The sequence below is a fragment of the Bufo gargarizans genome, chromosome 3 (assembly GCF_014858855.1).
Source record: "Bufo gargarizans isolate SCDJY-AF-19 chromosome 3, ASM1485885v1, whole genome shotgun sequence".
NCBI lineage: Eukaryota > Metazoa > Chordata > Amphibia > Anura > Bufonidae > Bufo > Bufo gargarizans.
This window is the reverse complement of record NC_058082.1, coordinates 199,769,518-199,783,256: the sequence shown is the minus strand read 5'-3', so window position 1 is coordinate 199,783,256 and position 13,739 is coordinate 199,769,518. Positions and strand designations below refer to the sequence as shown.

Here is a 13,739-nt window from a genome sequence, read left to right as displayed (position 1 = left end):
CACTTCCTCACAGCCAACAGAAGAGTATAGAGGAGAGAACTCCTCCAGTCTGCCAGCTCTGTGTTTGCAGGGTGAGGGAAGATCCTGTGCAGAGCATCTCTTCAGTGCCTGGAGAAGAGGAAACCCTGCAGCTGTTCAGCACTTAAGGCAAAGCCTCCAGCCCTGCGTCTATGCTGCTGATAGTAGAAGGGATTACACTTTGCTGGAGAATCCAGTGGGAGGGGAGACACAGGTCAGTACAGGGGGTGGGGCTTATCACTCCAACCAGCACAGCCTTCACAGTGAGGCTCCTTGCACAGAGGCAGAGCTGCTCCTCAGGCTTCTGCACATAATGTCATCAGAGCAGAGAAAGAAGTTGACATCACAGGTCATGTAACCCTCAGCTAACTAGGAGAACAGGGACACTGTAGATGCAGTAAGTGAAGTGAAAACCACGTACATTGGATTAGTTAGACACATACAAAGAACAAAAAAACAACTTTGACAACTCCTTTAATGTATTACTACCTTATGAAGGCTTTCACGTATATGAAATAGTACAAATTGTAGTAACGATGTGCAAGTAAGAATGAGAAAGTCATGCAGGCAGACAACTTTAAGAAGCCTTTTATGCATCCGCACTGTAGAGGTGATCACTGCATGTAAATGTTGCCCTTTACCTCCACTTAACGCTTCCATCCAGACATTCTGCTGCTCTTCATGGCGTCTAAATGCTGCTTAACTGCTCACTGGTGACGTGGCGGTAAAGAGCAGCATTTACATGCAGCAATCACTTCTACAGTATGCTACTGCGATCGTTGCTGCTCGGCAGCAGATTGCTTTTTGGACAGCACAATCTGCTGCCCAGGAATGATGATTGAGGTGTCTTCACCTCCAATCATTTCACCTGATCAACGAGCTTTTCGTAAAGGAACGCTCGTTCCCGATAATAGGCCCAAATGTGGCTTTAAAAGTCTTACCTCTGTAAACTTAGCGACACATTTTAGGTAACCGTCATCTACTATCTAATGTGCAAGGGCATCAAGGCTGTCCCATGTAGATGATCCTTTGTCACTGACAACAAAAAGAGTGGTCGATGTGTCTGGCAGCCACTTACCCCTTTCCATAAGGGAATGGTGGGAGTGCAGAAAGCCAAATATACTTTGCCTTCATGTCTTTCAGTGAGGACATATTCAGACAGCCATACAAAAAATCATCCGTCTTGCAGCTACAAGACACAAATGATTTGAATATGCAGTGAAGTCCATATGCCCGTGTAGACAGTGACCTGGAGACAAATGTCTCCATTGGTCTCTAAGCCAATGTTCCTGCACGCCCTGAGCTTCTGCACCCAGTCCTAGGGAGATATGTTGTCTGTGTGCAGTCCAAGTAGCTTAGGGAAGGAAAATACGCCCCGATTTAGGCCTTAGCCATAGTAAAGTGTGTAGCACAATTTTCAGAACCCAAAACAGGCATGTAAACCATATCTAACATAAAATGGATCATGCTGCTATTATAATGCCATTTCTTCTCTCAGGCAGACATCACTTTGTAACAGTAAATGCATAAGCATGAAATACAACGTAACCCGAGTTTCTTCACCATGCCGCTTACCAGTGTATTATTGTTGTACGTCTGAGTGTAAACCTTGCCGTTTCTGGAAAGTATCAGGAAACACTTCTCAGCGCAGGCTATTTGCGTAACACCAAGCGTAGCCAGAGCTTCACATTGTATCGGGCCACTCACATTCGCATAATACTTCCACCCCAAAAGACCCCAACTGATTACCTCCTGCAAGGAGCCCTAGAAACAGAAAAAAAAAAGGGAAGATTGCTATGATCTTATATATATATATATATATATATATATATATAAAATATCAATAGTCCAAGCATGCAGTGATTATACAGTCAAGCTTCTTAAAGGGGGATTCTGGTTAGATTAATTTATTCCCTATACACAGGATAGGGGATAACTATTAGGATTGGTGGGGATCCTACCGCTGGGATCGTCTACTGATCACAAGAATTGGGTCACCTACCACCTTGAAATGAACGGAGCGGCCGGTCAGGCAAGTGTGCAGCTGCTGCATTCATTTCTATGGGAATTCCGGAGATAGCAGAGCGCTGTATCTCCGGAACTCCCATAGAAATGACTCGAGCAGCGGGGACGCACATTCGAGCAGCCACTCCATTCATTTCAGGAGGTCTGAGGGGGGAAAGGGCCCTCATTCTCATGATCAGTGGGGATCCCAGCAGTAGGACCCCACCAATCTAATAGCTATTCCCTATCCTGTCAATGGGATCCACTAGGATGCAGCATGAACAGTATAACTGGGTCAAGAATACGTTTCATTGGCTACAAAAACTAAAAGGCTCAGTCTTAGGCTTGTTCACATCACAGATATAAATGGCTTCCGCATGGTGCACCATTTTCTTCTCCATAAAATAACAGTCGCTATGAAGAACCCTAAAAGGACCCCATTATAAGTCAACAGGATCTGTCAGGAGCTGCTGCCGTCCGACATGTGATGGATTCATCACAGCTTGAAAGTTTCGTGCTCGAACAGAAAAACGGAATTCACAAAGCACATGCGAGCTCGGCCTTCGTTATTAAAGAAAGAAACGTGCTGTATTATTATTGTAATATACACAAAGAAAAGATTGAAGCCGAGGAGTCAACAATACCATTTGCCACTTCATACAGCATCAGGTTAATAATAAAATGTATTCAGCTTAAATATAGAGCATTACATGCTACAGACTGCTTTATGGGGAGGACCCGCTTATCTCCTTCCTAAAATAAATGCAGCCTTCAGGATTGTGAAGTAGGGATGAAGATGCTGGTTAGCAACCCCAGTAGTAAGTCTAGCCTCACCTACATGCCACGTCAGTTAACAGGCAAAAGATCTCCTAAGGCCTCATTCACACGTCCGTGTCCGTGATAACACCCATCAGAAGACGGTCAGTGGTTCACCCATGAAGATGTCTGTGAAGGATCCGCATTTGGTCTGTGCGTCTGCCTTTTGCTCTCCAAGTGTCATTCGTATTCCACGGACATCGCTAGGCTGAAAACTAATTTCTAGAGCATCTCCTAGCAACTATCCGTGAAAACCACTGACCAGACACGGATGGCATCCTGGTTTTCATGGGCCTACATATTATAATGTGTGTGAGGGATCTATAAAAAAATAAAAAAAAGGGGGGGGCACGCTTCCGTGGTGTCACCACGGACCCGTGGTCCATGAAAAAAAACCCACTACTGCGAGTACACAGATTAAAAGTCAATGGATATGTGTGCTGTCTGATGTGTGAAAGGTCTAACGGCTATACTTTGCTAGCACTGTATGCAGGGGATTTTCCACATGCAGTGTAATAACGTGAATAAGATTTCAGAAATCCCATCCACACAATGAACAAAAATAAATAAATTCACTGCAATTCAATTTACGCTGCAAGTTTTACCTGCGGCTTTTAACCATTGCAGTTCAATTGCTGCGATTCCTGTAGCAATGCCGCTGCAAGAACCAGCCCATGTCAAGCGTCTTTTGCGGAGGCGGATTTTCAGAGAAACTCGCTGATAGATTTTTCAAGGTAGAAAGTCTGCGGCTGAGTTTCTAGTTGTGGATGTACCTTAAAGAGTAACTAAAACTTTGTATCAAATTTTATTATGATGTCACTAGTAAAACATTTTCAACTAATTTTGTATTTTTATGATAGTATTTCCTCCCTCAAGGGCACCATTCACTGTGCGCTTAAAACTCAGTTCTCTGTACACCGCAGGCAGCTCAGAGGTGTACGGAGTGTGAAATTTACGAATGAGGCCGCGTAAGCAGGGAGTACGGGCAAGGAGCGCATATTGCTGCTCCTGCCTGTCATCCCCGGAGGATTACTAACTCTTGGCATAGCACATGGGTACCCTGTACCCATGTACTATACCAGGATTAGCTGAGCAGAGCGGACTCCTGTCTCTGCCTGTTCCACTAAGGTAAGACCTGACATGCAGTTCTCACAGGGAGGAGCCCGATCCGCTCAGCAAATCCTGGCATAGTACATGGGTGCAGGGTACCCATGTGCTATGCCAAGAGTAATACTCCAGGGATCACTGGCAGGAGCAGTAATATGCGCTCCTTGCCCGTACTCCCTGCTTACGCGGCCTCATTCGTAAATTTCACACTCCTTACTCCATACACCGCTGGGCTGTCGGCCGTGTACAGGGAACTGAATTTTAAGCTCACAGTGAATGGTGCGCTTTAGGGAAGAAAAAGTATAATAAAAATACAAAATTAATAAAGTAGATTAGAAAAAGTTTTATTAGGGGACTAGACCATCCTATTAATATTTTACACAAAGGTTTAGTTACTCTTTTAAGGGGACAATAATTGCAATGTATTCTGCACCTTCTCTGAGTGCCAGTGCAGAGCCCATCTCCCTGCCTAGCGGAGTCCCAGTCTGCGCAGGAGATATACCAGTGACGCAAAGAGGGTAGTAGCTCCAGAATTATTTTAAGTGGGAAAGATATGATGTTAGTTGAACACTTGCACAGAAGCTACAAGGTAAGTACATGCATTTATTTAGAGAAGAGGAAACGCGCATACCTTATGTGAGGTCGGGGAGCTGCACTGTGGAGGCATGCATGGCACGGCCAATCGGTCTAAATGTGCCATGATAACAACTGCAGTTTGCCTTAAGTCAATAGCTAGCTCATTGTCCTGAGGCAATATCAGATAGCGCAAAAAGTTTTCATTTGGGCTTAGAGGACATGAGAGCACCTAGAAAAAAATATAAAAAATGTACATAATTCAAGTCAAAGTGTGCGAATGATCCAAATCAGCAGCTCTCACCTCCATATAGGAGGACCTGTCACCTCCCCGGACATGTCTGTTTTAGCCACTACTTGCATTCCCCATGTTAGAATTCTGGATCATCTATTAATGGGGTTGGCCCATCTAGGACATTAATGTCATATTGCTAGGATATCAGGAAAGGGTGCCAGAGCGGAGAACCACCGCTATCTAGAGAACGGGGCTGCCCAGAACACAGCGCATGTGCGGCATGCCGTCCATTCATCGCTATAGAAGCTTTGAAAAATAGATGAGTGAGCATGTTCGGCTATTTTGGGAACTCTCACAGTGGCAAATAGAGGGCACACTGTGCAAGCGCAGCCACCTCTACATTCACAGCTATGGCACTGCCAGTGCTTGGCTATATTTAGAATCCCACAGCGGTGAACAGAGGTTGGTTGAGCAAGTGTGGCTGCTCTCTGTTCACTTCTGTGGTCCCATTCTGGAGATAGGAGCTGGTCCCAGACCTCTCTGACATTTATGGCATATCCCACATGAGCCATAAATGTCCCAGATGGGCTAACCCCCCTTGAATATACTTTTATGTTGTATTATTCCTCCACCATACCTTCTAGAAGTTTATGAATAAATTACCTGCAGACAGCAACAAAAGTCTATCTGGGCGTTCCCAGTGGAGGCCATGTTTCTGCCCAGTCTGGACTTTATTGCAGACAGCTGACAATTTATCCGTGTACAGGGAGAAGCAGCAGTGGCGGTATGGGGACCAGGAGCGGCGCCGGGAGCAGGGTAAGTATATTCCCGGTGAGGGGCCTGGCACATGGGGGGGGGGGGGGGGGGCAGTTTGTGAAATTGGATAACCCCACTAATATACTCGTACCTGAATTTCTTTTTCCAGGTTATGAACATCTTTATTGCACACAATACCCTGGAACCGATGTAGTAGAGGGAGGAGAGGCGCGCTGGTTCCCTGGGCGGACCGCTCATTATCAGTTTCCCTTGTTCCATTGTCCCAGAGTTGAAGTAGCAGCATAACAGCAGATAACATTTGGCTAGTGGGAAAATAAATATAAATGAATGCAATTTGCACACATTATGAATAAAATCTTAAAAAAAAAATACTTTCAATTATAATTATATGCATCCATATAATGCTTGAATTGCACTGAGCACATTTTTTATACAGGACATCAAGAACAAACACATAACTTGGCGAGTCTCAGAGTTGGGTGGTAGTTAAAGGCTATGTAAAACTTCAGAGGCAATTTCTTTTAGGATTGCATTTTTTTCCTCATTTTGGGGTAAAAGACATTTCCCCTCTTTCTTTAACTGCTGCACCCTTTCCACTTTGATTCACTGCGCCTAGCAGTGAAACCATTATCACATCTGGCCCTGTCAAAGCGAAGAGGTCACGGCAGTTGCAGAGAAAGCAAAGCCTCTAAGTGCAACAGAAACGCCCCCGTTGCTCCTAGAGGATAATATGCATATATTTATACATCATTTTTCTCAGCAATGCGGACACATATGGACATGGGATCAACATAGATGCCAAGCACACAATGCAACAGGACAGCCAGTTTCATAGGTACAAATCTGCTGACAGATAGTCTTTAATGTATTCTCATGTATTGCATGCCCTATATGGGGGTGCAATGTCTATATTTATGTATGCATTTATAACCTGAAGGGAGCAGCAATTATCGAATCACTGCGTAATGGCTATGGCTACCTTTAGGGTCATCTTCTATGATTACTTTTTACTCATTTTGGCTAAAATCATTTTTTCAGTTGGTCTTTGTTAAAAGTTTTCAGACATTTTTGAGATACAGGTTTAAAAAAATCAGTCTGTTTCCAGAGTAACACTTCTCAATCATACAAAAATTGCCCCAAAAGTGTCCATAGCCTTTAAAGACGTAGTGCAAGATTACTGTAGAAAATCACAGCTGCTCCTTTCAAAAAACAAACACTCCGGTCCACGAGTTGCATCCAGTATTGCAGCTCAATTTCCACGCAAGTGCGGCTGCGCTGTAACACCGCACACAAAGCAGCCATGTTTTTCTAATCCTGAACAATACCTTTAACACAATGGCGGTTATAATGGTAAATCTTAATAGGAAAGAACTATTTGTGATTGATGCTAATGCCAAGGATCTTGGGAAATCACCACAAACTGCTTAGGTCACACCCACATATAGCGGTCTATTCTGCTCCAGCCATCAACTGAATAAGTTCCCATGGATTAGCAGACATGTATTCATTATACATCAACATTCATAACCTTGGCAAGGATCTAGGAATACCTTGGTCAAAAACACCTCTAAATGCTATGGGTGGTGAACATGCTCTTCCTGTACAGAATAAGGCTCCATTCATACGTCTGAAATTATGTTCCGCATTTTGCAGAACGGAATTGCGGACCCATTCATTTTTATGGGGCCGCACGATGTGCAGCCCGGATATGGAAATGCGGATCCGCACTTCCAGGTCCGTATTTACGTTCCCAAAAAAAATAGAACATGTCCTATTCTTGTCCGCAATTGCGGACAAGATTAGGCATTTTCTATTAAGTGCCGGCAATGTGCGGTCCGCAATGTGCAGTCCGCAAAATGCGGAATGAACATTGCCGATGTCCGTGTTTTGCGAATCCACGGATCCACAAAACACTTATGGACTTGTGAATGGACCCTTACGCGATGCAGTCCAGTAGCAAAAATGTCCACCATCATATAATTCTATACAAATACAGTGGGTCATTAACTAATCTGAAATATGCCTAAATTAGGCATATTTCAGGCGCAGATATCCATCTGCGACTTTTCCCGGTCACACCAGATCAGAAATTTGGGGCGTGGCACGGGCGGGGCCCTTTTTAGGCGTAGAAAATGGTCTAAGGCTATATTCACACGAACGTATTTTGTTTCAGTGTCTGTTCTGGGGGTTTTTTAGCGTTAAAAAATGCGGACAGCACACAGTGTGCTATCCGCATCCATATGTCCATTCCGTAGCCCCGCAAAAAAGATAGAACATGTCCTATTCTTGTCTGTTTTGCCGACAAGGATAGGCATTGTTACAATGGGCGTGGCAAAAAAAAAACTAAACACGGATGCCATACAGAATGCAATTTGCGGACCGCAAAACACATACGGACGTGTGAATGTAGCCTAAATGTAAGACAGCTCGAAAGCTGTCTTACATTTAGAACTGGCGCTGGATGCGCCAATGTTATGGAGAGGCCGGCGCCTCTTCATAACTTCGGCAGATCCTCCACCAGCTATGGCGCTTTATTAATAAAATTGTGCCCCACAATTTTAAGATAGGAAAGCAGATGGTTCCTAAAATCCCTACTGACCTGAGAGTGCCCCTCTGTACAGCAAGCTCTAGTAATATGGCAAGTGCTAGGTGCTGGTCTTGAAGTGGAATGTTTCCTGCAGCCCTAGGACTCTGAGCACCGTGGATATCACTGGAAAAAGAAAAAAAAAAAAAAAGTACATCAATAAACTAATCAACTGATAAGCCTCGACAAAGAAAGTACTCCGACATAAGAAAAAAAAAAAAAAAAAAAAAAAAAGTATGAACACATTCATCAAGATGGTCAGGTTGGTAAAGGGTAACCGTCAGGCTGAACACGCTGCCAGCATCCTGTTTTAGAGTCGCAGGCGCAGACCAGATTGATATATAGTTTCAAGGAAATCGATTTAGTACAACTCGTCTCTGCTCTTTCTGGGCTAAGGAGTCCAGTGGGCGGTGCCTTCAGTGATTGACAGCTATAGCCGTTTGTAGAGTCATACAGGTAAGGCTGTCAATCAGGAAGAAGACCCCTCCCCACTAGTCTACTAAGTATAGAATGAGCGGGAATGAGAAGAATAAGTTAGAAGTTATCTTTACAAGTGAACCTTTCCCCCAAAACTAGAGATCACTGCTCAGCTCCTCCTGCAGACACCATGTTCAACATGATATTGGTTCTTTAGTATTAGGGTCTGTCTGCAAGAACAAGGTTTGAAGATTACAATACCAAATAAGCATCAGAACCTAAAAAGTCATCTAGAGGTGCTCATGCAGAGGAACTTGTATTGTAGCCTCAAGATAGGTGATCAATATCTGATTGCTGGGGGTCCACCTCCCAGGAACCCTGCAGATAAGCTGTTTGAAGAGGCCGCAACGCTACGCTACGGTGATGTCACGGTTGTGTGATGTCATGTTCATGGGCCACATGGCCTAGGCGCAGCTCAGTCCCATACAGGCGATTGAGGCTGAGCTGCAATACCAAGCACAGCCACTATCCAATGGACAGCGCTGTGTTTGGTAAGCTGCAAAGAGGCTGCGGCGCACACAGAAGCACCATGACTTCTTCAAATAGATGATCTCCAGGGTGCCAGGTGTCGGACCCCCACTAATCAGATACTGATGACCTATCCTTGGGATACCTTATTACTATTAAAAACTCAGAAAACCCCTTTAAAAGGGAATTTCCAGATGAAGGCTATTAAAGCTCATAACAAGGTATGTAATACGAGACCTGATACTACAACCACTACAACAGTGTGGACAGTGTCCATTTACATGGGTCTCATCAATAGAAGGAGCATCCAGACTCAGGTGACATCAATATGTACATACGGTAGTACAGAAAGATGGAAAATAATTATTATAACAAGAATGCAGCAATATCGTATTATTAAAGGGAACCTGTCACCGGGATTTTGTGTATAGAGCTGAGGACATGGGTTGCTAGATGGCCGCTAGCACATCAGCAATACCCAGTCCCCGTAGCTCTGTGTGCTTTTATTGTGTAAAAATAAAACGATTTGATACATATGCAAATTAACCTGAGATGAGTCAGGGACAGGACTCATCTCACGTACAGGACTCATCTCAGGCTAATTTGCATATGTATCAAATCAGGTTTTTTACACAATAAAAGCACACAGAGCTATGGGGACTGGGTATTGCGGATGTGCTAGCGGCCATCTAGCAACCCATGTCCTCAGCTCTATGCCCCAAATCCCGGTGACAGGTTCCCTTTAAACACAACTGGTTATAAATATCATAAAAGGAGTAAAAAAAAAATATATATATATATAAAAAAAACACAAACATTAAAAACATCACTGCAAACTCACCCTGTAACAGACCTTAAAAATTTTGTAGCTCGCTCAACAACTTCAAGCCAGACAGATGAAACTGTGCCCTCATCAAAGAGTGTGGCCTCAGGAAGAGCCCTCAGGGCGTCGAGGGATTCTTGTAACAGTTCACTACAAAGATCTGCATCTTCACCTGGATAATGTAAAAAAACAAAAATGGACATCATAAAAAGGTGGAAAAATTGTATAATGCAAGAAAAAAAAACATTAAAATATTAAAAAAGTCTAAATCACCCTCCTTTCCCAAATGTACATACAAAAACATATATACAATAAAAAAATAAACATATTAGGTATCGCCATGTCCCAAATTTTTATTTTTTTAAATTCCTGTCTGATAAATGCCATAACAGAAAAATACTTATGTCACCTTACACCCCCCCAAAAAAAAAAAATTTGAACAGCAGTGATCAAAAAGTCAGATGTACCGCAAAAATGGTACCAATCAAAACTACAGTTCACTATGGCAAAAACAAGCCATCGTGCAGCTCTGTAAAATAAAGAATAAATAAAAAAAATTAAAAAGTTATGGCCTGTCTGAAAATGGTGACGCAAAGTAAAGTTAGAATTTTTTTTTTGTAAATAGTACAACATTTTCATAAAAAACCTACACATGTTTCGCATCACTGGATTCGTATTGAGCTTCAGATTAAAAAAACATTATGCCATTTTTAGCGTACCGTGCACCCAGTAATGTCAAAACCCGAGAAACCTTGGTGGAGTTGTGTTTTTTTTTTGTGGTTTTTTCAATTTAACCCCACAAATAATTTTTTTCCTGTTTGTCAATAACAGAAATGGTAAATTAAAGGGTGCCGTTAAAAAATGCATTTTGTCACGCAAAAAAATAAGCCATCATATGGCTATGTGAACGAAAAAACGAGATTTTTGTGAACTCACCTTGTAAAATCTCTTTCTCGCTTTATTCATTGGGGGACACAGGACCATGGGTATAGCTTGCTGCTGCCACTAGGAGGCGACACTAGGCTGAAAGCTGTTTGCTCCTCCCCTGCAGGCTATACCCCCTCCAGCCTGGAGAGAGCATATCAGTTTGTGCTTCAGCAGTAGGAGAAACATACCGAAACAAAACAAAACAGGAAGACCACAGTCCAACCAAACAACCGAACCTGACCTCAGTCCCAACCGGTAACTTGGACCACTGGTCTCAGTAGAAACCAACAACAATGGGTGGGTGCTGTGTCCCCCAATGAATAAAGCGAGAAAGAGATTTTACAAGGTGAGTTCACAAAAATCTCGTTTTCTCGCTCATATCATTGGGGGACACAGGACCATGGGACGTCCTAAAGCAGTCCCCAGGGTGGGAAAACCGCTGACTCCACCTCCACAGTCGAGCCACTACACTGCGGCCTGTAAGATCCTACGGCCAAGAGCAGCATCCGCCGATGCGAACGAATGCACCTTGTAGAACTTGGTGAAGGTGTGCAACGAAGACCAAGTCGCTGCCTTACACAATTGAGACGCCGAAGCGTGGTGAAAGTGTGCCCAAGAAGCCCCGACCGCCCTGGTCGAGTGAGCCGTGACGCCAGGCGGAGGAACCCTGCCTTTGGAGCGGTAGGCCTCGTGAATGGCCGATCTAATCCACCGAGCAATCGCCACCTTGGATGCCGCCAAACCCTTCCGAGGACCCTCCGGAACTAGGAACAGAGAGTCCGCTCGCCGAAAGGAGGCGACCGCGGCCAGGTAGATCCGTAAGGCCCGCACTACATCCAGACGATGAAGCGCCACTTCCCTAGGATGAGAAGGTTTAGGGCAAAGCGAGGGGAGGACAATGTCCTCATTGACATGGAACGCCGACACCACCTTCGGCAGAAACGACGGCACCGTCCGGAGCACCACCTTATCCTGATGGAACACCAAGAAAGGCTCCTTGCACGACAGTGCCGCCAGTTCAGACACCCGACGGATGGACGTAATGGCAACCAGGAATGCGACCTTCCACGACAACATGCGGAGGGAGACTTCCCGCAGGGGTTCAAACGGCTCGGACTGAAGTGCCACCAGCACCAAATTCAGATCCCAGGAATGTAACGGTGGCCGATATGGAGCCGCGGTGTGCGCAACACCCTGCATGAAGGTCTTGACGGGCCCCAGCACCGCCAGCGTACGCTGGAAAAATATGGAAAGGGCCGAAACCTGCCCTTTCAGCGAACTTAGGGACAGACCCAGCTCCAAACCCGCTTGAAGAAAGGCCAACACCGTAGGGAGGGAAAACCCCCTGGAGGGGAGGTCCCTGTCCTCACAGAATTTCAAGAACGACCTCCACGTACGATAGTAGATTCTCGCAGAGGAGGGCTTCCGAGCCCTAATCATCGTTCGAACGACCGCATCCGAGAAACCCCTGTTCTTCAGCAGGAAGGTTTCAATAGCCACGCCGTCAAACGCAGCGTATGTAAACCCTGGTGGAAGACTGGGCCCTGTGAGAGCAGGTCGGGCCTGAGTGGAAGAGGCCACGGCGCGTCGCCCAGGAGCAGAACGAGCTCCGAGTACCAAGCTCGGCGCGGCCAGTCTGGGGCAATCAGGAGCGTTTGAACACCCTCCATCCTGATTCTGCGAAGAATCCGCGGTAGGAGCGGCAGCGGCGGGAATACATACAGAAAACTGAAGACGCCCCACGGCGCCACGAGTGCGTCCACGTCGTAGGCCATCGGATCCCTTGCGCGAGACAGGAAGCACGGGAGTTTGTGATTCAACCGAGATGCCATTAGGTCCACTTCCGGGCGACCCCACCGGAGGCAAAGGTCCTCGAACACCTCCGGGTGGAGAGCCCACTCCCCCGAGTCCACCGTCGTTCGGCTGAGGAAATCCGCCGTCCAATTGTCCACGCCCGGGATGAAGACCGCCGAGACCATCGGGACATGGGCTTCCGCCCACTGCAGAATCCTCGCGGCCTCGTCCATCACCGGTCCGCTGCGCGTCCCCCCCTGGTGATTGATGTAGGCGACCGCTGTGGCGTTGTCCGACTGTATCCTGACCGGACGGCCCCGCAAATCGGTGGTCCAATGGCAAAGGGAGAGGTAGATGGCCCGGAGCTCCAGGATATTGATGGGTAGTCTGGACTCCGACAGAGACCAGACACCTTGGACTGTCCGAGTACCGAAGACCCCTCCCCAACCGCGGAGGCTGGCGTCGGTCGTAATCACCGTCCATGACACCGGCAGGAACGACTTCCCTGACGACAGGTTGTCCGGAATCATCCACCAGGCGAGAGCCTCGCGAACGGGCTGAGGCAGCGAGATCCTGAGGTCCAGTGAATCCCGGGACTTGTCCCAGGAGGACAGGATGAGCCGCTGAAAATCCCTGGTGTGGAACTGGGCGAACGGTACCGCCTCGAATGAGGCCACCATCAGCCCCAGAACTCGCATGCAGTTGCGAATCGATACCTTGCGATGCCGGTTGAGCAGAACCACTGCATTCCGAATGCTCAATCTCTTGTCTAGAGGGAGACGGACCACGGCGGCCTCGGAATCCAACGTCATACCCAGGAACCTGATCCGAGTGGTCGGAAACAGGCATGACTTCCTTCGGTTGAGAATCCAGCCGAAGCGAGTGAGCGTGCTCATCGTAATCCGAAGGCTGTCTGCGCATTGCGGCGCTGACGGGGCTTTGACCAAGATGTCGTCCAGGTATGGGAGAAGGGTAATGCCCCTGGACCGCAGAATCCCCAGAAGGGGTGCCAGAACCTTCGTGAACACCCGCGGGGCCGTCGCCAGACCGAATGGCAGCGCGACGAATTGGAAGTGATCCGACTGGATGGCAAATCGGAGGAAACGTTGGTGCATGGTAGCAATAGGTATGTGGAG

The 13,739-nt window shown here is 46.3% G+C and overlaps 1 protein-coding gene across 5 annotated transcripts in view; it reads right to left on the bottom strand.

Annotated features, from left to right (window-relative positions):
* Nucleotides 1–13,739, bottom strand: part of HERC2 (HECT and RLD domain containing E3 ubiquitin protein ligase 2) — a 222,904-nt gene that overhangs the window by 162,732 nt on the left and 46,433 nt on the right. For 4 of the 5 annotated variants that reach the window (XM_044288171.1, XM_044288175.1, XM_044288172.1 and 1 more), the window contains 5 exons: nt 9,901–10,054; nt 8,130–8,240; nt 5,661–5,832; nt 4,577–4,750; nt 1,594–1,782 (listed from right to left, as the gene is read on the bottom strand). In XM_044288171.1, coding sequence (XP_044144106.1) covers nt 1,594–1,782; nt 4,577–4,750; nt 5,661–5,832; nt 8,130–8,240; nt 9,901–10,054 — 800 coding nt within the window. The remainder of the gene's footprint in view (nt 1–1,593; nt 1,783–4,576; nt 4,751–5,660; nt 5,833–8,129; nt 8,241–9,900; nt 10,055–13,739) is intronic. The other variant, XM_044288174.1, reaches the window with a different exon arrangement.